The sequence below is a fragment of the Amphiura filiformis genome, chromosome 8 (assembly GCF_039555335.1).
Source record: "Amphiura filiformis chromosome 8, Afil_fr2py, whole genome shotgun sequence".
NCBI lineage: Eukaryota > Metazoa > Echinodermata > Ophiuroidea > Amphilepidida > Amphiuridae > Amphiura > Amphiura filiformis.
The window spans coordinates 39,176,054-39,203,760 of NC_092635.1; the positions used below are offsets into that span (position 1 = coordinate 39,176,054).

Genomic DNA, 27,707 nt, shown 5'->3' on the forward strand with positions numbered 1-27,707 from the left:
TTACTACACTGAAATTTCAGTGACTCAAGACAAGAGGTTCAGTATATACAATAGGAAGCGAGGTACATCCTAGCGGTACCTTATTTCTTATCATAAATAACAAACCGCTTGTCTTGGGTCACTGAAATTCCAGTGTAGTAATTGGAATTGCCCCTATAATATACATAACTTTTGTTACCACTGTGTTATTAGTTTTGAGAAAAATGCAAAAATAGACACAAATTTATCGAGGGTGTAGTACCCCTTAAACATGAATAATTATGTTATAAGTGCAATACTAATAGATGGCTAAGAGGATGTAAGAGGGAGACAGTGAAGAGAGATGATGGACATGGACAAAAAAGAGTGACAAGACATAAAAACAATAGAATGATAGCGAGACACAAGAGACACAGATCAAGAAGGGAAAACGATATGAAGAGACGACTAGAGATATGAGCTCTTACGTACCTCTAAAGTATTTACGTACCACTTAACAAGGTAAAAATTGCATTTACATGGCTGGCTTACTGGTGAATAGTTCTCGTGGGCATTAAGGTATGAATTAAGTGATTATCAGTCTATGGTACTAAAAATACACTTACAAAATCTAGCTACGGTGTTATTCTCCATGAAGGATGATGAAGTTCTTGATATAAATGTGTTGTTGATGGATTGACCACTAGAATTTTATGGATAGACCAGTAAAGGCTGTTGTATACTCCATAATCGCAGTATCTCGCAATGCTTTTTCCAATATTAATGTAGCATTGCATGATTAAATTGAGGTATAAATGATGCGATATACATATTGCAAGGATGATGTGACTGTACAATTTCATTCTTCTTTTGGTGTTTGCCTGACGTTGATTTCCCAGCAGCTAATCGGAACCAGCGCAGCAATATCGTTGAACAAAATTCTTGTTGGTGACTAGAAATCCATCTCTTGATGAGAATTTTCATCGCAGAGGACTTAAAATTCTGGCTCTAATTTCATTGCAGACATGGTAGCATGACTGCAATGTGAAGTATACATCAGACTTGGGTCATAAATTTGGTTTGCTGCAGTCTCATTTAAACGTACCATGACAGATGACTACAATGTGGAGTATACATCGGAGTTAATAGTGGAGATGCAGAGTGGAGATGGTAGTGGTCATAAAATAAATAAAAGATGGGTACTCTAACCTGTGAATGGTGAACACAGGTTCATCCCCTTTAACATTTTTTCTTTTATTTCTCTATATCCAGTGTCCGAAATAAATTCTGCTTGTCCTCAAGACATTTTGGTTGTCCCAAAATGTGTCATACTTTTGGAGGTAAAATATAGTGGTTGTCCAGGGGATAAGTACATAGCTCAATATGGTTGTCCCCAGTGATTTTTGGACAAGAGGATAAGTGCTTATTTCGAACACTGCCTATATCATAGGGTATGAAGAAACAGCTGCTTTCACACATGATATTTACACCTATTAATCTAAACAGTTATTGGAGCAGAACAGGACTTTTATTACATAATTTTTTTATATATTATGCAATTATCAGGAGGGTGATATAGATAATTAAAGGTCTATTGTGTGTTCCTTCTTGTGATGTAGAAAAGCAACCATTTATTTACACCATTGATGCAGTAAGAACTTGTCAATTATTTTCTTCATAGCACTTGTGATACGTAGTAGTGTGAGTAGACTCTGCCACAGACTGCACGCAACATAAGGATGACATTAGTATAATTTACACTGGGTTTAGTTCTATTATGAAAAGGAATACCTGTGACAAGTGTGTCCAGGCCTGTAGCTCTGTTCAAAGAAGGATATAATCTTGCCTTACAAGCAAGTAGCCTAGTATTGCACTCGCCCACGTAGTCATTGAGAAATGGGTGGGTGGTTGGGAACCTGGCTGCGTGCTAACATGTTACAACAACATGGTGAAGGTTCCTAGTGAAGCTCCTAAGAATACCTTGAAAATAATGGAAGTAGCTGCAAGGATGCTGAAAATTGATTTATTGCGTTAGGAAATGCAAAAATAGGGGTTTGATGTATTTCTTTAATGCAGTGGTTTATCACATTTTAAGGTGATTCTGAACAGACCAGCTTTGTTGCATATCCAAAATCGTTGCTTCATATAGAACATGTTGATCTACCGGTTAGGTGGTAATAGCTTCTGAGATGCGGATGATTTATTGGCATATTATGAAACGTAAAAAGAAACAGGAGTGATCAATGCGCTAGATGTATTTTTTTTGCAACACATGTAATGGTTTTTCACATTAAGGTGATTCTAAATAAGACAGCCCTGTTGTGACCATGGGTTTTATGTTGAAATTTTGGTGCAGTGAAAATGAAATTGGCATTTAAGAGGATTGTCTGAATGGAAAAATTGTAAATTTATTCCAAAATTAGGCTGTTTTTGAGGGAAACATACTACATTTAGTACCATAAATTCTAAAGCATGAACAACCTAAAATGTTGCTTCGTAAAATGTCTTGCGTCATGGAAAAAATAATGCAAGTAGCTTCTAGGATGTTGAAAATTGATTTATTGGATCTAAGAAATTGGCAAAAATATTGGTTTATGTAATTTCATTGTTCACTGTCGGTTGTAATCATGATGAAATAGCTAGTTCTGTTTTTCTCATTGCAAACCTACCTCCTCCTACATGTTGATAAAAAAATTGTGAGTTTGATACCATTCGAAATGCGTATTTTTGTTCACTATGTGAGATTTACAGACTAATGAATGCAGATTTGACATGTGCTTCTTGTCTAATTAAATCGCTGAGGGATGTTTTGTTTTATAAAAATGAGTTGCAAGGAGATAGTAAGAGGATTCTAGTAAAAATTATGAATGTTCTAATTTTGCTGTTAATGTGAGTTGGTATTACATTTTAGCTTGCCCTAATCAAGATTGTAATATTCTAAATCAACTTGATATTCTGATTTTGTTGATTTCTCAGGAGGATAGCGTACAAAATTTAAATGTAATGTGGATTTTGACATTATAAAATGTGTATTGCGAAAAGCTTTCATGAAAGAAATGTCTTGCCGCTTAAAACCCTGCTTTTCTCTAATTCATAGGGATAAGTTGCTGTGGAAATCTTGTTTTGCTGTGATATGGCATAATTAAAGTTGAAATAGTAATTTATACATTCTGGTAGTTCTGGGACATGAGTATATATCAATGGCAAGGTGACTTGGATGCTGTCTTGCTTTGCCAATGCCACAATTTGTGCACTGATTCTGGGGCATCACATCCTTGGTAATTCAATAACATTAACAATTTATGGAAGTTTGTAAAAATTGTAATATTTTGAAATAAAAATATTAATGGTCAATTGTTAAAATGTGTGTCTATACAAAAATGGTAAATTTACTTACTATTGAAAAAAAGTAGGTATGTTGCTTATTGCAATTATGCTAATGTGCATATTTTGCTTGTAATAAAATAAAAACACGGGTTTGTATACATGTGTATTATGTTCAAACATTAACCTGCTTCGTAAATCCATATTCAATTATGATCGATTGGCAAGGTCTTTGGTGGATGTTTGTGTTCATATGGTAGAAATACAGTTTATTTTGGGACTCTGGCAAGGTTTATGCACATACTACCTATTGTTATTTTAAGTAGAAAATTAAATTAAGCATTTGAGAATTTAACAATTTTAGCCATAAAATTAGTAACAATTGACTTTTGCAATATGTTGTGCTGTGCAATTCTTGAAATAATGTTAAGGCAGAATTTATGCAAGACTTACTACATAAGTTCTGGTCAGAGCCATGAAACTGCTGTTGCTGAGGTGATCTCCTGGCTAAGTGATCTCACTCAGATACAGGTCTATCTATGTTCCTTTAGCATTGAGGTATAGGACATTTATTATTTGGGGTCTTAGTAAGTGACATATTGGGCACAAAAAAAACAAACAAAATTGTCCCTCAAACATGCTTGCAATATGTGAAAGCCATCGTAGCATGTAACCATACGCGCAGGGCTTCGTTTTTTGGTGAAAAAAATGTTTTTAAGCTTTTTTTTGTTTGTTTGTTAAAACACCTATACCCTTTACTAAAAGCAACAACAACAACAAAGCACATAGTTTTTTGGCAAAAGTCTTGAGAAGCAAACATTTCTTTTGGCTTATACTCTTAAGCAGATTTCATTGCACATAAACCCTGATCAATGTAAACACACTTTTTACAGAAATGCCCACAAATTAAAAACAAGCATTATGTTTTTCATAAAAATTGCACATTTTATGTTTTTGATACAAAGGGGTGTGCCATGCAATAGTCCACTAATTAGACCTTGCCCTTCAAATTATAAAATATTTGCTTTGAATTATGAAATGCCTGCTTAAGGTTGGTCTGAACCCTGGAATTATGGAAACTATCGGGCCTCATAACTTCTAAATTGTTGGTCTAAAGTATATAAAAGTATACATATTTAGAATGGCAAAGACTTGATAAGTTCATCTGTGAGGTCAAATTTGGGCCAAAATGGCACTTTTGGCCCAAAATCTAAAAAAATAACGGTTTTTGGCCCACTTTTTTTGTGCACCATAACAAAAAAATTCTTGGGCCAAATTTTTTTTTTATTAATTTTTAAAAACTAGATCAAAATATCTAGGACCCGTTTTTTCATTTTTTTGAATTTCGACTAACTTTGAGAAATTTGCGCCAAAAATGGTCAAAAAATGTTGATTTTTCAAAAAAATCATAAAAAAGCCCAATTTTGGCACAAATTTCAAATATTTTTGGTGAAATTGCTCAAAATTCAAAAAAATGAAAAAACGGGTCCTAGATATTTTGATCTAGTTTTTAAAAATTAATAAAAATTAAATTTTGGCCCAAGAATTTTTTTGTTATGGTGCACAAAAAGAAGTGGGCCAAAACCGTTATTTTTGGGATTTTTGGGCCAAAAGTGCCATTTTGGCCCAAATTTGACCTCACAGATGAACTTATCAAGTCTTTGCCATTCTAAATATGTATACTTTTATATACTTTAGACCAACAATTTAGAAGTTATGAGGCCCGAAAAGTTTCCATAATTCCAGGGTTCAGACCAACCTTAATACAGAGGTGCACATTACGATACAACCCTGCAAACAACAGTAGCCCCTCTATAAGCAACATTTAATATAAAATAAGAAGGTTCATCAGCATTCTCATCACTCAACTTCTCATGCTATATTCCAGTTTGTAAGCAAACAGGTGTCGCTAAGTTAAAGGGGCATTTGTAGGTTAACATATATAGGCTTCCACTAATTTACCATAGGTTATGAACAATAAGTTTCATTTCTTAGTAAATTGCTAAGACATAGGTATGAAAATAGGATTTGCTAAGACATAGGTATGAAAAAAGGGTTTTCTTCTCGATTCAGTTATTTGTAGGTGAACCATTATACGTGTTTGACAGAAAAAAGATATTCCTGGTAGTAAACGTGTTATACAGGCATGGAAATTTTGGTTTATCCTTAGTGTAAGAGAGCACAAAATACTAATAGGATAGCATTAGAGTTAGGATTTACGGATAGGATAAAGGTTATATGGTTGGGATTAGATTTAGGATTTGTTTGGTATTCTCTTACGAAGGATACACCGAAATTTTCAGCTGTTTTCAGTGTTTTTTGTTATTGTTTTCAGTGTTTTTCCAGGTGGTGGCCGCATTGCATTCTCTAAATTCAGTAAATTTTCAACGTCAACCGTGTAATTGAATGGGATTATTTTGAAATTTTAAAAGGCTTGAAATATCACAAACAAATAGGCCTATGTTGATAAATAATATAAATACAAGCTAAAACCGTTGGGGTTCGATAATGAACCCCACTAAACTAACCGACTATATTGGAAAATGCCATACGGCCGGGCGGTTTCACAAGTTGCCGGCTCGATCATGTCATCCGCCACCTGTGTTTTTCAGCATATTTCTATATATCATATTAACAGAAAATGGTAAAAAAAACATGGTTTTCAGTGGGGTTTTTCAAGACCAGTTTTCATGCCTGCTTATAAAGCTTTATTTTAATTTTTGGATTGTTAGAAAACTTTATTAAAAAATTTTTAAAAAAATGTATACTCCTTTAATTAAGGTATTCAGGTGGTCACAGCAAGCATTAGAAACTGCTCATTTAAATGCAGCTCGCCCTAGCTTGGTGCTACACTTTCCTTCCTCATACAGATCTACAGAGGATATTTTTACTTCATGGAATTTACTGTCTGCGGTCTATTCAAAACATTGATGCACCGTCTGTGTTTTCTCATGCATCTTGTACGAAATGTTTATCACTTATGTATTTTATTTCCATCACACAGATGTAGAGAGACAGGAAAATGCCCGAGTGAAGGATTCAAATAATATCAAAACACCTGAAACCGTAACTGCAAAATACAGTTTAAAAATAACTTTTTGCAATGCATACTTCTTTTTATAGCAAATATTCAATATTGGCTTGAAAATGAAAAACTGCACAATTTTCACCGGTCAGATCTGCAAAGGTTTTACATAATACTATACAATACTACATTTAAATGGCCCCTGCATTCCAGTTTGACAAACAGATGCTGCTTTTGTTCATAGTGATAGTGGATATATAGTACATGTAGCAGTGTTGTGGCCCCCTGTTAATCTGGTTAATGGGGTTCAATGGCCTGCCTACCTGGGTAGTGAAAGGTTCAAGAAAGGAACTAACCTATTGCTTAAGGGGGTACTACACACCTGTGATAAATTTGTGACTATTTTTGCATTTTTCTCAAAAAATAATAAAGCAGTGGTAACAAAAGTTATGTATATTATTGGGGCAAGGAATCCAATTACTACACTGAAATTTCAATGACTCAAGACAAGCGGTTCAGAATTATATGATCGGAAATGAGGTACATCCTAGCGGTACCTTATTTCTTATCATAAATAACGAACCGCTTGTCTTGGGTCACTGAAATTACAGTGTAGTAATTGGATTCTTCCCTATAATATACATAACTTTTGTTACAACTGTGTTATTAGTTTTGAGAAAAAATGCAAAAATAGACACAAATTTATCGAGGGGTGTAGTACCCCCTTAATGAATAATGCATGGAAAGTTTTAAAAATTGGAACAATTTTCATATTGTTAGTCCCTCATTAGTTGATTTATTTTGTTGGTACTAAAGAGCATTTTATATTTTAATGAACCTGCCTTAGGTACTCATGTGCATCTACACATTTGCTGTCTTCAGTAGATAGCAGTGGGCATTGGAGTGATTGTTATGGTACTGTAGGGAATAAAACAACAGTATGCCTGCAAAGTTCACCAGTTCATTCCATATGATCATTTTGAAAATTTTCCATGTGGAAATTTCTTCATTATTCTTCAGCTAAACCAACTTAGCTCAAGTTGTTTGTTAATTTTAGTCTTGGTGCTTACATGTCAATTGCATTCCTTGCCCTCCAGGAGCGGGATTTAGGTGGGAAGGGGTGTAATTTCGGAAATTACATGCTACAGTCCCGGCTAAGTTCCCGTGTAAAACGTACATGACTTCTCACAACTCAAAGCATTACATCAAAGAACCTGGATTCCCCTTGTAAATCGATAGAACAGATCAGTGTCTCTTCTACATATGACCCGCCACAGTTGAGAGTACTCACTTAGAACATCCCAGATAGGTCCCCAGCCGTATTGAGATGCATTACATCCCCATATAAGTTCCGACAGTGCGGGGACACATTGAGCTGATACATCCCTGGCTAAGTCCCAACTATTGCCCGAGGATTGCAAATTTTGACAACTGCATGTTAGGGAAAAGGTAAGTTTATATTCCTTGGAAATTTTCCAGCTCTGGTGAAATTTTCCAGCTCTGGTGAAATTTTTGAGCATGTGTTGCAGAAACCTATGAGAACATGTATGTAGGTGACTGTCACCCCACCCAATTCCCCGTTAATTTTCATACACTTCCATCATCATTACACTATCAATTTGAAGTCATGCATAACCACGTAAGTGCATTTTTATTGCACTGTTAACCTGGGTGACTGCTAAATGTTGTGATGTACATGCATGTATGTTACACCATGTATATGCATACAACTAATGTGATAATCAATCATTGTCAGTTGTGCATCAGAGAGACAGCAGTTATGCCATTTATTTCAATGTGTAAGTCCTTTCACACACTTTGCAACAGTGCCTGCAAAGTCTAAACAATAAACACAGGCTCATACTTTGGTTCAAAGTTGAGTTATATGAAGAAAGTGGAACAACTTTCTTTGACATTTCTGATTGCATTACTGATGACACGAAAATGGTCAATAAATAATTCAGAATCAGATAATCTTCATGTCCAAGATTTTGTTTGGGGTATAAATCAGGGCTGTGGCAAGGTTGCAAATGTAGGGTGGCCAAAATGCGAATAAATGCCTAAATTGAAGAAAAGCATAACAAATTTCTGGAAGTTGGGTGGCCATGGCCGCCTCGCTTGCTACGGCCCTGGTATAAATAATTATGTGCACTGTATGGATGGATGAGTTGGTCATCAGTGTGGATGGAAGAAACCATCTACTATGTGTCCAAGATGACCGCCATTGTCCAATGTACAACTCGCAATATCACAACTTTGCTGAGAGTGTGATTTCATGTAACTCCCAATATTGCGAGGTGCACATAGGACATGTTAAAACATAAATGAAGTTATAAGCGGTTAAGGCATTGGACTGTGAATCCAAGGGTCCCTGGTTCGAATCTTTGTGTCCTTGAGCAAGGCACTTTACTCTACTTGCTAAGTGCTTCGGAGGGCACTTTAAGCCGTCGGTCCCGTGTACATTTATTTTCTCACATTAATGCAGTGTACACGTTAAAGAACGTCACAGGCTATTCAAAAAGAGCAGGGGATCATCCCGGTACTGTTGACTGTACTTCAAAAATACACTCTAGGTTCCAGAGTAAAAAATAAGTACAGCTTGTCTCTACGCAGTGTGGTAATATACGCATACATATGAGGGAGGCACTAATATGGAAGAAGAAGTATCCTTATTCACAACTTTTAGGTTTCATTGGTAAGTTCCATGGGTAGTCTGGTCTATGAAAATTTTAAAAAGTTTGCCTCGCTGCCTGCACCAGTGCACCTACCCCAGAAAGGTTGTGGAATACAACCAAACAACTAATTTTTCTTGGCCTAAATGCTACTGGCATCAAATCATGTGTTCTATATGGGTCTCCTTCCTAGTAAAAGTGGCACAATTATGATTTTACCTTTTCGTTGTTAAATAAACATATCTCGAAATTGAAATAAGCAAATTGGCACAATTATGATTTTACCTTTTCGTTGTTAAATAAACATATCTCGAAATTGAAATAAGCAAATTGAACAGAACAAACGGCATTTGAGAGCTAAGACTGTGCCCTTGACGTTGATGTAAGCATCATGTCACAACGGTATTTTCTAATTACTAAAGAGGGCGCTTTTCACTTGCACAATTTTTTTTGAGACAGGCTGTATATGGGTCATGCGGTTAATACCAGATTGTACACACTCATTTCCACCACTTAACGTCTGATTCTGACTGAATAACACAAACATTGGCATTTATACATAATTTATAGTCTAGCCATATATGCGCCCTGAACCTACATCTCCTTCGTTGAAGAGGAACCGGGTTATTGAATTCTAATATCTTGCTTTGGCTTGGCGGATAAATTTTACTCATCAGATGTTATTTTAGTAGCAAGCATTTTCTATTGATGTAAGCTTAAGCCTTGTGGAAGCGTGAAAGACTTGTAATTATACATGTTATCTTAATAAATCCCAGTGTTAAAAAGCCCCACGACTTGTGTTGTGTCCATCTTGTTAGCTCGTAGGTAGCTGAGAGCTGAGTGACTAGGTAATTGAATTTCTGTGAGGCCTCGGAGCTATATATATTGTCAAAAATTTTAAGCTTCCCCATTTTCATATTATATATTCAATTTTGAAAAGTGAAATCATGGGAGAAAAATTTGTATGTAATGGACTTCTTTCCTGAGGGCTTAGGAAAATTGTGTGCGATGTCATTAGGTGATTACAACGACTTGTTGTTTTAAACAATCTGTATTTAACTCCGAATTTGCTATTTATGAAGGAGAGTGTGCACTAAAAGAATGTACAATTATGCACAGGAGTGCCTCTTGGGCTTCAATCACACTCGTTCATGTTTTGGTAATTTAAAAATAATAATTATGTACACCCATTTATGTCAGTTTTTACTGACTGCATGACACAACTTGTAGGATTCACATTTATTGAAAAGTGATTTTTTGAAGATACTGTTCTTCCGATGCAGTTGTTTTCACATTTTCATGACATGAGGATCAACCCAGAGACTGATAAGAAGTTAATAACTGTGCATCTATAATTGTTCTGATGGCATTGTAAAAATATAAACATTTTGGCTGGGCCCCAAAGAATATTCTGCGGTCCAAAGCAAAATATTTAGATTTTTCACAATAGCTGAAGAATAACAGATAGATGCAAAGTTATAAATCTAATAACTTACTTTTTAAAATGCATTTGGCCATGCGTTTTAACCTCGCCGACTTTTAAGTCACACACTGATTTTTGAAATTGCATAACACTCTTTCACCTTCAAATGCCCATATTTTTCAAACTATACCCCCCAGCATGATAAAAGTATACATTTTCTGAAAGGAAATTGAACAAGGAATCCAACAAAAGACTCAGAAACACTGACAGATGTAACGTTCTAATGCTACCTTTATGTGAATGAGACAAAACATCAACTGACAGTGGTACAGGGGTATAATGTCACTAACATTTCTGTGTTACCCCTGCATCTTATTTTATGTCATTTTCTAATAGATTAGAGTAAGGGCTTTCCTGCAATATATAAATGTATGGGGGTTATCACTTTGGTAAAATGATACAACCCTTCAAAAAGTGACCGAAATTGAATTAATTTTTCTTATTGTCTTAGAGAACATTAGCCTATCATATACCCTAAAGCAGCTAACTATTTTAACTTTATACAAAATAAAAGTGTTCATAATAATGTCAGCTTTCTTTTGATACCAAATTTATTGATGAACACTCATTTTTAAGGAAAATGGCAACATATTTGCACACCGCCTGCGAGCTCCCAAAATGAAAACTTGGCTTACAGTTTTGTGCAGAGTGCCCCGCTACCTCCACCACCCCTGCCTTGGCCACTTGGATTGAGTCCCATTCTATAGATGTTCAAGATACCTTATTGACACCTTTCCATAATTAATAATTGGTGTTTTAGCTGTCATTTGATACCAAATTTACTATCAAAACTATTTTTATTCCAATGATACATTAAAAAACCTAATGATCACAGTGAAAAATGTGATGCCACTCACCCATTTTAGATGTCAAGTTCAAAGCACATGCCCCTATCATTAGCTCAAAGCAGTTTATTGTTTCAACTATTTTACAGAATAAAAGTTCAGATAACAATGTCAGCTTTCTTTTGATACCAAATTTATTGATATACATGTACACTAGTTTTTAAAGAAAATTTCAACATTTTTGCACTGCGAGGCACCAAAAATGAAATTTCCCATTGAGTTTGTACATGGTGAGCCGCTGCCTCCACCACCCCTGACTTGGGTCACTGGATTGATTGCCATTCTGCTTCTGTTCAAGATACCGTCATGTAACTTTCCATATTTCATCATTAATATATTAGCTTTCATTTGGTACCAAATTTATTGCCATAGCTTCTTTACTCTCAAAGATATACTCAAAAAACAAAACGATCATAGTCAAAAGTGTGACACCACCACCCTTTTTGGGTGTTGAGTTCAAAACGCATGGCCATTTCCCAATAACTAATTGAATATTTATGCAAAGAAGGATTTATTACGAGTGACCAATTACAGCACTGGACAATCGTGAAATGCACAAATACGGTAGTTCCGCACAAGAGAATAGTTTTAACGCATAAGATGCGCGCACATGGAAGTCATTGTGCCACATAAATCGAGACAACACCACACATAGAAGTCGTGGATTAGAGGTTAATAACTGCGCATCGGTTATTTGGAGGGCATTGTGAAAAATCTAAACATTTTGCCTTTGGAACCGAGGAATATCCCGAGCCCCGAGGGATATTCCGAGGTCCAAAGCAAAATGTTTAGATTTTTCACAATGCCCGACATATTACCAATGCAAAGTTATTAACCTCATTCATAACTGTCACTTTGATCTTTTAACTTTACAAAATAACACAAAATTTTCCTCAAAAGTTTGTAAAAATAAACAATTTTTACATCTTCCCTTTCCCAAAATCGATCAGGCTAAAACAAACGTCCAATAAAAAAAGTGCGTATCAGAATCTGTGCAAATATGGTAGCGCGCAATCCAAATCTACGGCAGCCAGCGCAGCAGCAGTTCGTTGGACGCACAACACTGCGCACGCAGAAGTCAATTGTGTGCGACATTGGAACAATTACGCATTTTGCGGTCAATTGTGAGATATTAATGACCTCGATTTGCGTTAGCGTTTTCACAAATAATAAAATATGATTGGATCGCACGCATCGCGTTTATTAATGAGGTTATGAATGGATAATATACATCCGTACCTGTATGCATTTATGTGTTCTAAGGAGCAATTTGATTGGGACGTCATATGCGGAGGTTATGAATGGTATATATTAGATCTATTATCATACTAATGAAACAAGGATTTCAAGTAAAGATGTTACGGTACCAACATTTTTACCTACTCAGGTGTTGTTGTAGTCTGGAAGGGCGTGATTTCATTGAGGCTGCCAATTTCTGTACTATATAATTGTTTGTTACGTTTACACATTTAGCGATTGTTCTAAACATTTAAATGGCCACCTGTCCATGTACGTTTACATGCGTCAGGCCTAGAGTTCGTAAATTGTTTGATTTATTTCCGTAGTCTCTCTATAAGGCAGTACCATGGTTGAAACATCTTTGTTTTGGAACTGAGTCACTGGTGGTATGATTAGAATGAAAGTGAAGATTACACTACAGAATCATCATGTTTTATAGACCCTTGCTTTGTCAAATGGAAATGGTAGCTTTACATTCACCAGTCTTTGGTTGCAATGGGGAATGGGTTTTAATATTAAATGTATCAGGATCTGCAAGATCAAATGTCAAGTTTGTATTACCTAACATCAATATTTGTTTCTATAGACTCAGTACACCGGTCGATCTTACCGTTTCCGATGTTGATTAAGATACTTCTTGCATCGATCCCGAGATGCGGAAAAAACCAATAGTCATTTTGTCCCACATAAATGAATAAATAACAAAACCCCCGATCCCCGAGTGGACTCACCCATTCGGTGACGTCACACACGATAATCATCCTTATCCTCCTTGGTTTCTAGATGAGATAGGCGTGTGGATTTTTCTTTACCAACGCTAAGTATCATTACGAACCAAAGGACGAGATATACAGTTTGTTTGTTACACTGAGGTAAAAACCAACCAGTATAGTCGCTAGGGAGATAGTTTTGACGACATTTTTCGCTAGAAAAGTGACAAAACGATCCAAAAACTTAGCTTGTATGTGTGTTTCCGTTCAGATCACGGTACACACGTTTTCAAAATAGCCGCCCTTAAGACGCCATTTTATTTTTGTTCTCACGTAAAACAACTATAACAGACTAGTAAGTTACAATAGATGTTTGTACAGTACTGTGTATACATGTATGGTGAGTGATTATCGCTATGTTTATGGTGTGCTCTACGTTATATCTTTCAATGCTGGCGTCTGATGGCCGAGTTACTGCTAAGAGTTCGGTGGGTTTCGAAGGACCAGCCTGACAAATCTTCCCCAAAAGGTTTTCAGTTTTTCATCCCTTTGTATATATATTTTTATATCATACCACTACATCAGCGTCAGCCACTGTGCGTGTGGGTCTGTTTATTGGGCTTGAGCTTGTGTTGGGGGTAGTGCTGTACGCTCCCGATTACTACAATGTCTAGGCCTTGTCAATCATGCCCTTCCCTTGTACCAGAGTGGGACCGCATCCACTCTGCTACTCCCACAGGGATTGCTCTAAATCAAATAAGTGTGCTTCCTTTTGCATAGGCTTATCGGACATCCACTTCGAGGATTTAGAAAGTAAGCGCTCGTTTAGGTCTTGACACAGACAGAAGGCGAAGACTAAGAAACAGAAGCCTACAGGTAAGATTGATATGGTAGGTACTAGCGAGGCGGCAAGGGCCACGCTAAAAGGTAACCTCTGGGGCTCCGGTCCCGGGCAAGCAGGCGGACCCTCGGGGGACTGCTAGCGAGCCCGAAGGCCTAGCAGCCAGCGAAAGCACTGACTTTACGTCTAAGCTAGTAGCAGGCAGCAGGGCGGTACTTGCCCTAACAGGCGAGTACCAGTCTACCAGTGAGATCTCTAGCGAGCTTCTTGCAGGTGGACACCCGTCTATTGCTGGCTGTAACAAGCGGTCTAGCACCCGCGAAGTAGCCGGCGACGGACAGTATGCCAAGGGTGCCCCGGGCTTGCCTGGGTTGAATCCTAGCATACAGCGTGCAGCTGACTTGCCTCGGCCGGTCTGTAGCACGCAGCGTGCCAGTGGACCCCCGGGCTTGCCTGGGTTGATCCGCGGCACGCAGCACGCCTTTCGTTCCCCGCAAGGGTCGAATGAAACGCGTGCATGGGTTTAGCAGAGACGATACCGGGCTAACGCTTCAGGTGTAGTCTTAGCAGAACCAACTGGGGTTGTCACACGGCAGCGTTCCATGGTGGGACCGCCGAGTGATTCCCTGGGCCTTGGAATGGCTGCCGGCTGTCCTCCGGGACTGGCTAGCGGCTATACCGGGGTTGGGCTCGCAGTCTCTCACGGGACAGCGACCCAAGTGCAAACAGTGGCAGCTACCGGGGGCGAGCTACGGCTTGACTTCAGTGGTAGCCACTATGCACGCGCCCATAGCTGCCGTGAGTGGTCCGCCACACACAGCGACCTTGGCGAGGCTCAAGAGGTTAGGGTAGGTAGTTTGAACAGCCTGGCTGATCAACAACCCACTTATGTCCTCGAGAGCCAGCGGAGCGTGGGTGATCCATTACAGTCAATGGGTCAATTACCCTCTTATGATCGATCACTATCTATTCAGCGGAGCATGGCTCCATTGATTGATACTGCCTATTCAGGTAGCGAGGTGACTGATCGAGGGTATACACGCTCAGCTACCCGTGATACTAGGCAAGCTCCTTTTAGCCAAGGGACAGCCAGTATAGCGGGGTACCCATACACTGCGGCTTGATCCTCTAGCGGGGAACGCTGTGAGGCATGGGTACAGTGGTGCGCGGCCGGAGCCCTACCGGGCACCTACGCTACAACCACGCAGGTACCGCAGTACTCGTCCTGGTTATCACAGTCTCTGTGGCAACAGGGGGGGGGGAGGCGGTACTGGTACTGCCGTTCCATGGGGTTTCCCTGGTGGCGGATCCTTTCAGGGTCAGCTACCAACAGGGTATACCCCGTGGTATCCGCCGCAGGGTGGTTTCTTCCACGGTCTAGCACCGTGGCAAGTGCCGCCTAGCGTTGGGCAAGCAGTACCACCAGTTGTTACCCAACCCGGCGGCGAGTGGCTAACCCTGATACAGCTCAGGGTAGGCCGCACACTGCTATGGCTAGGGCGACAGCAGCGAGAGCGTGCGGCTCCCGGGGGGCTATAGCTAGCATCTCGGGGTCTAGCGGGAGTACTCCCTCTTCTGCTGGTGTTCAGTTGGCTAGCCACACGGTGGCGACACCTCCCTGTCCACCTTCAGATGCCCGTCGTCAGATCTCTTCCTCATCAGAGAGTGAGTCAGAGTCTGAAGGCGAGGGAAAGGAGCCGGAAGCTGAAACCAGTAGCGACTCACAGTCTGATGAGACTGTGCAGCTAGCTTCAGGTATCCTTCCCCCGCTTCCCCGTGAGGAACTCGCTAGCAATGGTCTACCTGCGGACACCGCTGAGGTGATGAGCCGTGTGGCCCAAGGTTTGGGCCTGGCTTTCTCTCAGGAGGAGTCCGTTCAGGAGGACCAGGGCATCTTTCAGTAGGATGCCCAGCTAGCGCGTCCACACAAGGGTCGCCCGCACTTGCATTCCCGGCGGACCTCAAGGGTAGGTTTCGTAGGGCTGTCAGGCTCGCTGGAGCTTGACGCCGCGTGCGTGCTTGCACGCTTCCACTGCGTGTTTCGCAGGAGGACTACGAAACCTACCTCAGGGTCCCTGACATGGATCCAGGCGTTATAGCGCCTGCCGCTAGCGGCCAAGGCGACGGGTCGTTCTCCCCCAGTGGGAGGAGGAGCTAAAGCTCATCGATAAGCGAGCACGCTCGCTTATCAGAGTCTCTAAGCGCGCTACCACGCTTGCCGAGCACCTCGGTAGGAAGGTAGCGAACGACCACGGGCAACGTCGGAACTCTTCCCATGAGGTTAATCTGTTAGCGGTGCTAACAGCTAACCTCAACGAGAGTTCTATGGGCCTAGCCCATAGGATGTCATCTCGCCGCCGGGAGAATGCCTGTCTGTCCCTCCAGTCAACTTACGGCTCCGACTTTGCTGAAGCAATGAAGAAGTCTGACTCGGTGGGACAGGGGCTACTCTTTGGACAGGCCTTTTGCGCTACGGTGGAGGACCGGGCAAAGAAGGCCACCAATGAGAGCACTCTGAAGAAGTCAGAGGCTGCCCTGACCAAGGGAAGGGCAGTAAGGCTAAGAAGAAGCACAAGAAGAAGAAGTCTTCTAAGCGTTCTTCTGCGCCAGCTCCGGCTTCAGCAGGACGCGCACCACAGACTACACCCGAGCCTGAGGCTACTCCAGCACCTCCCAAAAAATCTGGGAAGCGCAAGAGTAGTTCTGGATCAGTATGGCAAGCCCCCTAAGAAGAGCCGTTCTTCTAAGGGTGGCAAACCAGATCGGTCCTGAGGGCACGGGCGGTCGACAGTCCATGCCGGCAGGTTGGACTTCCACAGGGATTCCCCTGTGGGCGGCCGCTGTGCATTACGCCCAGAGATGGCATGCCATCTCACCGGGCGCCTGGGTATTGTCAGTGGTCAGTGGGGGTTACAGGCTGGAATTTACCAGCCACCCCTCGTGCGCCTGCACGATTCAGAGGTCCACGGTAGTGCCGCCAGACGGCCCCCAGCGCCGGGCACTACTATCAGAGGTCACTCAGCTTCTCACGAAGCAAGCGATTGTCCCGGTCTACCCCCCTTTCACCAAGGGGTTTTGGAGCACTTTTTTTCTGGCTCCAAAGAAGACCGGCGACTGAGGCCCATTCTGAACCTCAAGCCGTTGAACGAGTTCATCAGGCCCAAGAGGTTCAGAATGGAGACTCTCGCCGGTGCTAGCCTGCCCCATCAAGGGTATGTGGGCGGCATCGCTAGATCTCTCGGACGCATATCTGCATGTTCCGATCGCACCTCAAGATCAGAGGTTTCTACGCTTCAAGGTACAGGGTCAAACTTACCAGTTTCGATGCCTGCCATTCGCTTGTCCACCTCCCCAGAGTGTTTACACTCCTGGTCAGAAGCGGTGGCAGCGTACCTGAAGCGCAGGGGAGTCAACATGTGTTGCTACCTGGACGATTGGTTCATTTACGGACGCACCCCACTGGAGACACAGTGTCTCGTGGAGTTAGTAGTCCGTACGGTGCGGGACCTGGGATTTCTGATCAACGTCAAGAAATCCAATTTGGTCCCGACGCAGACACCACTATTCTTAGGGGCCCAGATCAACCTCAAGGAGGGGATCGCGGCGCCCTCACCCGAGAGGGTGACGAACATGGCGAGGTGTGCCCGACTCTTGGCCGAGTCAGAGGGAGCACCCGCTGTGGCATGGATGAAGGTTTTGGGCCTTATGGCCAGTATGGTAGACGTCGTGCAGGGCTAGAGCGTAGATCTCGGTGAGGCCTATACAACTACACCTTCTAGCCTTTTACAGGCCCAGTCGTCACCCAATATCCCTCGCGGTTCCGATGTCGGAGATCGCGCGAGAGGAACTCTGGTGGTGGACCCATCAGCCCAATTTGACTCAAGGTGTCAGGTTCCCTGCACCAGCGAAAAGCGCCACGTAGTGACGACCGACGCGTCAAAGCTGGGCTGGGGGCTACATCCACGGGACTCAGTCTCGGGCCTATGGTCGGCCACGGAGACGGAGTTCCATATCAACCTTCTCGAACTTTGGGCAGTGGAGAGAACTCTCCAGCATTTCGAGAAGGTGATCGTGGGATCTCATATCGTTGTCCAAACGGACAACACAACCGTGGTAGCCTACCTCAACAGACAAGGGGGCACAAGGTCACCACGGTTGTGCCTGCACGCACTACGCCTGATAGGGTGGTGCAAGGCCAGGCAGATTACGTTGAGAGCGATGCACATTGCAGGAGTCACCAACATCCTCGCATGGACGATCTGTCACGAGGAAAGGTGTCGGGACCTACAGAATGGTCCCTTGCTCCGCAGGTCGCCCAGACGCTCTTCGAGGTGATGTACCACCCCTCGATAGATTTGTTCGCATCTCATCGCAATCATCAGCTGCCGGTGTACTGCTCGAGGGTCGCAGACCCACAGGCATTCGCCGTGGACGCTCTGTCCGTAGACTGGGGAGGAATGACTGCTTACGCTTTCCCCCCGATCTCACTGCTCGCAAGGGTAGTGACCAAGATCGGGAGGGAGGATTGCAACGGCATTCTGATAGCACCGTTCTGGCGAGACAACTGAGGATTCGACCAATGGTGGATCTACTAGCGGCACAGCCGCGAGTACTCCCTGAGTTACCAAATCTACTCCGGATGCCCGGAGGAGAGGTACCAAGTCTACCACTAGAGCACCTGCAGTTAGCTGCATGGCCCTTATCAGGAACGTCGCGGCGGAGGAGGCTTTTCATCAGAAGCTGCTTCTCTCATCGCCGGGGTAGAGCGAGTCTACCCTCCGCACGTATAGTCAGCGTTTGGCTCCCTACTACGCATGGTGCGATGAGAGAAATACATCTCCCACTAGAGCCCCTGTGCCTCTAGTGGCAGATTTTCTGACAGAAAAGTTCAGGTCAGGACTTCAGCAGGCAACGATAGCCAACTATAAGTCAGCCATTCTCTCGATTCATCGGGGATTTGAAGACGGGTCGACTATCAATTCAGATGGGTCCCTAAGTCTTCTTCTCGACGGTATGTTCAACGGCGCCGCCGAAAGGAAGGTGGTCCCTCCATGGGACCTCAACACAGTCTTGGAGTATATTAAGGGTCCCCTTTGAGCCCCTGTCAAAAGCGACCCTTAAATACGTCACTCTTAAGGCGGCCTGTCTTCTGGCGTTGGCTTCGGGACTGCTCTGCTCAGTGTTGCACGCAGTCTCGAAGTCGGCCTCCGTATTTACTAACAACGGAGCGACGCTGTTTCTTCGCCCGGATTTCCTTGCAAAAATGAGCGAAGTACATTCCGACACTCGCCCTCTTCCTCCCCAGTATTGGGCAGGGTTAAATCAATAGCCGAAGACAGGTTGTGGTGCCCGGTGAGGGCGCTACAGCACTACCTTGGCCGAACACAAACCTTAAGAGGGGCTCATGACCGCTTATTTATCACTCACGCATAACCGCACGGTCCAGCCGCTAAACAGACTCTGGCACGGTGGCTGGTCCAGGTGTTGGTGGACTCAGGGGCGGCAAAAGACGCTCGCCCCAAGGCCCACTCAACCAGATCTATCTCATCTTCGTGGGCCTACCATAGGGGGGTCCCCATAGAAGAGATTTGTCAGGCTGTGTCTTGGAAGAACCCGTCGTCCTTTTCCACGGTTTACTACAAGAACGTCCACCAACGACCAGGCGATAAGCTTCTCCAGGGCTCTTCTGCGGAGTTAATATCGCCGTTGGGTATCAGGTGTTTTGCGGACAATCAGAATTCCAACATGGTAAGAACCAGTGTTTCTATTCTTAACCACTGAACTTTCAGTTCAGGGTTTTTGTCTGTTCACGTAGTCTTTCTGTTTCCCGGCCGTGAGGGGGGGAAATAGTTTGACCTCGCGATTACCATGCTACCCACTCTCCCGATCCTTATCAGATGCTGGCCAATCTTGTACCTCCATCCGTCGGTTACTTGCTAGATCGATCTTTCAGATGTTGATGCAAGAAGTATCTTAATCAACATCGGAAGCGGTAAGATCGACCGGTGTACTGAGTCTAGTCCCAAACAAAAATGTTTGGTAGACTCATAACCGTGCGATCTTACCTTTCCGATGTTGATTATCCGGACCCGCCGCCCCCTACAAGTTTGGCGAGTAGGGGCTGCCCAAGTCGGATAAGGGATGATTATCGTGTGTGACGTCACCGAATGGGTGAGTCCACTCGGGGATCGGGGGTTTTGTTATTTATTCATTTATGTGGGACAAAATGACTATTGGTTTTTCCGCATCTCGGGATCGATGCAAGAAGTATCTTAGTCAACATCGGAAAGGTAAGATCGCACCGGTTATGAGTCTACCAAACATTTTTGTTTGGGACTACTTTGTTTGTAGAACTTTGCACATCTACAATTTATATGTAGGCTTAGCGATTTGTTAAATTCAAGATGCTCATTATAGGACACTATTATGGCAAAGGTGACCTTTTTTTAGTGGATAACCGGTGCCAGCTCAAGTCTGTATTACAATTTGTAGGGTCTGTTATGGGTACCAATATATGATTTACTGACAAGTAACTCATTTCGGAATTCAATCATCTTCATGCAACAGGATGGTCATAACGCATCAAAAGGATAGAGTGACATGCATTTGGCGACATAGGCGATGGAATTAAATAGCAATTTTTTTTCCACCTCATTTGTTTGGCTCAAAATTAATTTTAAAGGGACATGACTGTGAAAACTTCCCAGATTTATATTTCCTCAGTGTTACATATTTGTGACCGTACACCACGAATGAGCCGTAAATGTCCTCAATTGTATTCTGAGTTACAGTGTAAAATGGGCATGAAGGTCATATTCATAGGTATTTCAATTTGGTGCTACGTGTATCTCATTAAATGAGGTACACGTAGCACCAAATTGAGGTACCTATGAATACGACCTTCATGCCCATTTTACACTGTAACTCAGAATACAATTGAGGACATTTACGGCTCATTCGTGGTGTACTGGTCACATTTGTGAAACTTGTCACTAAAGTGCTCTTGTCCCTGATATTTGTCTGCATTGTAAATGAACCCAAGAAAAATTTTACCTGTTACAATCTAATGTAAAAGTGACCTCTGACCCAACTCTTAGTGAGCCACCCAACTGTTTGATCAATTTTGTGATTTTGACATTTCTCCTTTCAGATCATTTTGCTTTCTGTAATTTGATGAGATCTTATCAATAACATAGAGTTAACCAATTGTTTTGTGTTGATTTGTTTGTGGTTTACAGGACAAATTCAGATTCAGCTCTGCACACAAGTGCAATGAACCCAGGTGACCCATTCCAGGGACCATCTTCTTTACACTCACCAAGGAGAGGTAAGTTACTCTAGAAGTAAAAAATACAGAATTCAACTTACTTATGGCTTCAGGTGTACATCATCTGAAGGGTGGGGGGGGGGGGGCGCTTAATAATTGCCAAAAGTCAGGCTGGACATTTTAATAGAAACAATAACCATTTAACAAGTGTCACAGCTAATTGCATTTAATATTTTGTTGTGATTTTCAACTAGCATTTTATCCTTATTACTCATTGTTAAAGTGCTTTGGAAGGGGTGCATAAACAGAAAGTTCACAGGGGAGAGACCAAACTGCTATGCACATACAGCCATTCGCGTAAAGCCGAAGACACCCAATGCTCTATCCTGTGTCACAAAGGCACACATGGCTGGCGCGATTTGTTACACATGGCCGATCAATCGACCGACCCCTCACTAATATAGGAGAGTGCACAGCATACAAAGCACAGGGACTTTGCCTGTAGGTGGATGTTCTGTACATTTTCTCGTCTTGGGGTATATTTAATCATAAGCAGGGGTGTAAAATCTCCTCTTTTAAGCTGAATTCCTCTTTTTTGGAAATTTATTTGAGGCAAAATTTTAGCTTTTTCTTTCATTTTCAGTCCATTTGAGCATATTTCAGTACTTTTCCTCTTTTTTTGAACAAAGTTCCTCTTTTTTCAATAGAGGTCACTCACACCCCTGTATAAGGAGGCCCATCCAAGATTTATTTTAGGGTTTCTAAGATTTCCAAAATGTGGTGTTCTGATTGGGAAAATTCCTGCTTGCACGTAAAAAAAAGTTGACTTTATTCCCTCATCATTACTTTCAGAGTTATCAGACGTTTTTCTCTGTAAAACCACAACCTGATTACTGCTTTTTTCAGGGATGTCAGACATTTTTCTCTGTAAAACCTGTCACGATCTGCTCCATGGGTCCAAAGGAGACATTTTTGAAAATTGAGTTCCTACAATTATTACCTGTTTTTTTGTTATTCAAACATTAGGCTATCATTATATTGAAAACACCAAAGGTCTTGCATTCTTGGTTCTGTCAATGCGTATTGTCTTATGTATTTTATTGTTTTTTTACTCCATATTTTTGCTTTTATCTCAATTTCAAATTTGCCGCCTTTGGGCCCTGTGGACCACAGTGTCAGAAAACCTACGAGAGCGAGCATGGATCGGGATAAACCAAGTGCACATACAGACAGTCCTTGGGCATGGTCAAGGCTTGAACCCAGGACCTCAGTGGTGAAGGCTAGCGAAAAAACGCTGCGCCCAGCCTGCTCTCCACGTTCAAGCAATAACACCGCCCGTAAAATTATAAAACAATCATAATACCATACTAATTGCTATCATGATGTTTGCCTTAACATGGGGACTCCTGTAGTCCAACTCCCATATTGGCTCTCCAAACTGCTCTAACCAGCACACTTCTTGATGTCAGGTCTAGTTAGTCCTACATCCTCTGCCAACATCTTGATGTAATCCTTGTTAGGGGGACCATGTGTCTTGCTCTTTTTCCCATGTCTGAGCTGTCACATAAGAACCCTTGATGCTGATTCCCTTTCGCCCCTAGCACATACGGATTTACATGATGGTTGAAACCATTTATTCTTTAAAAACAAAGGGAAGCACCTGTGGTTGATTTCATTATGATTTTTTTAACCAAAAGTGAAATTGAATGAATAGTTAATTGGTTTGTTTTGTTTTAAATGAACCATCAATTGAAGATACAACCAGGTTCACTTATTTAGCCAATTCAGAGGGGATAAATTACCTGATAAATAATAGTATAAATTTGCTGTTGTAGTGCACGTTAGTAACCATTGTTTACTGGTTCAAGCTTGGGATCATACACTTGTTCCGAATTTTGATATGCCATAGGCTTTGTGTTGTGATCATTTCGATCAGTGGTTCGTAACAAAGAAAGTGTGAGCCACTTGACCTAGCAACGGCCATATTCTAATGTGCACTATGACAGCGAATAAGATATACAATGTAAACTATCACTGGTTAGGTTAAAGGTGATGTTAGTGCAATGCATATTTTACAGCACATTTCAAATATGATGTATGAAACCAAATTAGCAGAAACTGACACTTTGCTACATGTGTGGGATGTCAGAAAGTCACAACACAAAGTGTGTGAACTCAGAAAGCAAGAGTTATAAACAAAATGCATTCTTCTTTTACAAAGCCCAAAACTTGCATGTTACCTTTGCAAAGGCTATATGTATTCAACCCATGGGTCCTCCCATACCTTTAACTTGAGACAAATGTTACCTTTAACTTGAGACAAGACATAATTCAATACATTTTACTCCGTCTACCCATCATCTTTAATCCAGAGGGTATCCTTTTAGCCAAGTCTTTTTATGTAGGAATAATGTGACTTGCCGATCTTATTCAGTCATATGGGAGAGAAAATATATATTGTTACATCTTTGTTAGTCTTGTGTGGATGGATGGTCACCTTGCACCAATTCTTCCATTTTGTGAACTGTGAACATAATATGTATGTCAGATAAGATGCATGATTTGACAGCACTTCAAATCTGGTGCATCAAACTAAATTTGCAGAAACTTAACCCCATGAGAACTACCTGCCAATTGGCCAAAAAGAAGTTTTCATTATCAATTGGACCAATCAGCAACATTGTTAGAATAATTTCACCATGCAAAAAAATGGGGTGGAATTATTTGCAAAGCTCCATTCTGATTGGTGATTCAAGTTAAGATATCATGTAATTGACCAATCAGAGACTATGTTAGATCGACAGGTAGTGCTCAGGGGGTTAAGTTATATGTGTAGGATGTTATAAAGTAACTCTGAAAGAAGAATATGAATAAACAAGTGCACAATAATATTCTTTTACAAAGCCCAAATCCTTCATTACCTTTGCAAAAACTTCAACCCATGGGTCCTACTATACCTCTAACTTGAGAAAAAAATTTGCCTTTAACATGAGACAAGACGTAGTCAATACATTTTACTCTGTCTACCCATCATCTTTAATCCAGAGGGTATCCTTTTAGCCAAGTCTTTTATGTAGGAATAATGTGACTTGCAGATCTTATTCAGTCATGGGAGAGAAAATATTATATTGTTGCTGCATTGTTAGTCTTGTGTGGATGAATGAACACCTTGCACAAATTCCCCAATTTTGTGAACCATTTTCAGATTACATTATTCTATATGTCAGAAAATGTATGATTACATGTATGTAGACTCCAAATATTTACTACCATTTGACGTACCAAGTACAATGTACGTATGTCATGTCCGTAATATATACACAGGCACATGTACCACCACCCCATCTGTTTAGAATAATGCTCAATTTACATATTACAGGGGGGAAAGTCGAACCAATTTGGAGTAAAAAGATTATCCACACTGGACAAAAATAAACTTGTATAGCCAAAGATGTTACACTGTTTACCACACGCCACCAGCAAGTGTTTTTTATAATTTCAGACCTACAATAAAGAGATTGTGGTAATCGATTGGAAAATAAGCCAGAGAGAGTAAAGGAAGAGAGTGAGAGTGCAGTGACCTAGATAACCCATTTTTGAAGATGCAGCACTGAGCCTTGTCTATTTTTGGCCCGCGTTGTCACATGTGCTATTTTGATCCCATCTTCTCCGACTTCCCAATTCCTCGTGAGCTAGCTTGTGGGCGATCAGCTGCAGTACCGTCATACTGCTAGTGCTATTTTACAGCTTAAAAATTTTACTGAGCATTTATTTTTATTTATTTCTAGATATGTATGTGACATTTAACGCTTGGCACGTTCATTTTGTTGGTTCGTTTCTAGAAGTTAATCAAAAAGTAGCAGAAACACTAAGCTGTATTATGCTAATGTATTGAATATGGGTTATTATTGGTAAAAACAAGTCAGAAAATAAGCTGAAAAGGGAGTAGAACAGCTACATTTATATGGAAATTTGTAAAATTTTAATTCTAAGCAAATCCTAAATGCTTCATTTCAATTCATAGAATGTAATTTGCAGACATTGTTGAAGCCTCCTTCACAGTTCTTTAAACATTGGTGAAAGAAATTTGCCGTAAAATATGAAAATGTGTCTCAGGATTCAGTTTCAACCGGCGTGGGTAAGAAAAACACAGACAATGAATAGGGTTTGTTTTCCTTTTTACAGGGCTGCCCTTTTTAATATGTGGAGCAAGTGCGATCGAATAGAAAACAAAACAAAAAATGAGATGCAATAACTAATAGATCCTTGGAAATATAAACAAATATGTACAATTCAATAATATGGTTTACTGTAGAGAGCTATAGCATCTTTTTATGTGAGGTAAACATTTTAAAGCTGCACGATTCTGCAGTATGTCCCCATTAAGGATAACAGGAGATCTATCTAACAGGACTTGTACCATTGCCCAGGAGGGGGGCACTTGACATTGACAAGGGGGTTATCATTAGGCCTATTATCGACACATGATTTCTAATTCAACACATTGTCGGGGGAAAAAATATGACAATCAAAACTCGTAATTAGATTTTAAAATGCTGAAAAAAGTCGATAGATAGCAGGACGTACCTCCTGCGTACTGTTGCATCAGCGCACTTTTCGTGGTAATAACACAAACTACATTACCAAACCTCGACCTTGCCTGGTATTAACGACCGTTTAGGATTGGTCAATTTTCAAAAGCTGTGCTTGCTCCGTAAGCGTTTGGTCTTTGCGTAGTAGACTCTCATGATCGAGAATTAGATATTTTGCCTGTAGCGTTGCAGATGATATACATCATGTAATAACAATAAACAAGGTTTGTGTTAAATTGAGTGGGTGGGGTTAATTTCAGCAATTGATGTTGAATTTCTGACATGATTGATTAGTGCAATTACTACTCATAATAACCAATTACATAGTTATTATAACAATTCTCTTTCATTGCGAATATCTGCTGTTTGATCTAGAAGAACATTAGCTTTATAATTGTATGTCCTGTAACTGTAAAGTTTTTTTTAAGTGCTAGGGTTGCATTGAATATATTAAGTCAATCTGTCAGCCGAGCTGACGCCGGCAATTTAATTAGGCACAATGTTTCTTTTCATGCATATGTTGACATTTGTTACTTAATGTGTATTGGTAGATACTAGATGGATAGGTAGCCATCTCAGGGTTTGTTTGTTTGTTTATAGGGTCAGTCCGTATGCTTGGGTCTTGATGGGATCGGCTTAGAGCATCATGCTCAAACCTAACGTAAGACCTAGTCCACACAAGTATATTTTCGTCATTGTGTTTGTAATTATCCTATTATGACACAATTAGGATAAATGTATGATGAGAGTGTCTGCACAGTCAGCACCTCGTCATTGTGTCATAATCCATTCTGGTTATTAACCAAGTCCATTGAATAAACATAAATACAACGGCAAAATGCGTACACACAATCATGCTATGAACCGGCACAATGATGGAAATTTTCATCATTCGGGAATGATGGCATAATTGTAGTATGCTGATGACATTGAGCGGACACATGATACTAATATCATAATATTACGATTATGACACAATTGTAATTGACGGGAAAAAACACTTGTGGACCGGGTCTAAAAGGCCTATAGTCAGTCGAGTTAGCGCTTTTGATACTTCATCAGACTCAAGTGCATCCCTGCAGAAGGATGGAAAATGTTCTAATAATAATTGCACTACAATCAAGTGCAGAATTCCCTGGGACACTTGTTCATATTTTGCGCACATGGTTTTCGACTTTTTGTCCATGTGAAGTTTATGTACCGTATGATATTTTAATTGTATTGATGCCAACCTATTTCAACCCCCCCTCCCGCCCCCACCAAGCAATGTTGGAGCAAACATGTTACGCATTTCGGAATTGAGGCGTTTGGTGAATGGTATACAACACTGAATGAGGAGAGCAGGGAAAGTCATTTAACTATGCAAGTGGCCTATCAATTTTGCACAGTTTGGATTGTAACTTAAAATTTCCCTGGACAAGGAACCAACTGCCTAATTTTCCTTGGTTTGTTTTACCTTTATGTTACACGTGAAGCTGATCCTGGTTGTGATGGATATGTAATATGTATATGTAGGTAGACTAGGAGACAGCGCCCACATGTATATTGTGCTGCATCCCTGAATGTTTAAAATGGTTTTAAGGTGAATCTTGGGCCACCAGTGGTCAGCAAAAATCTGCAGAGGCCTGTGGATTGGCATCCTGCACTACAAATCCAAAAAATTATTTTTTCATCATGCTGACATTTATAGAAAGAGAATTGAAGATAAAGATTGCATAAAAGAAGGCTACTCCCAGGTATCCTAAAGCATT

General features: G+C 41.0%; 1 protein-coding gene across 1 annotated transcript in view; it reads left to right on the forward strand.

The window, feature by feature from the left end:
- The window catches only part of LOC140159006 (CREB-regulated transcription coactivator 1-like), a 99,107-nt gene that overhangs the window by 45,469 nt on the left and 25,931 nt on the right, over positions 1-27,707 (forward strand). Inside the window, 1 exon segment of the mRNA XM_072182315.1 lies at positions 21,336-21,424. Within this exon segment, the coding sequence (XP_072038416.1) occupies positions 21,336-21,424 (89 nt within the window).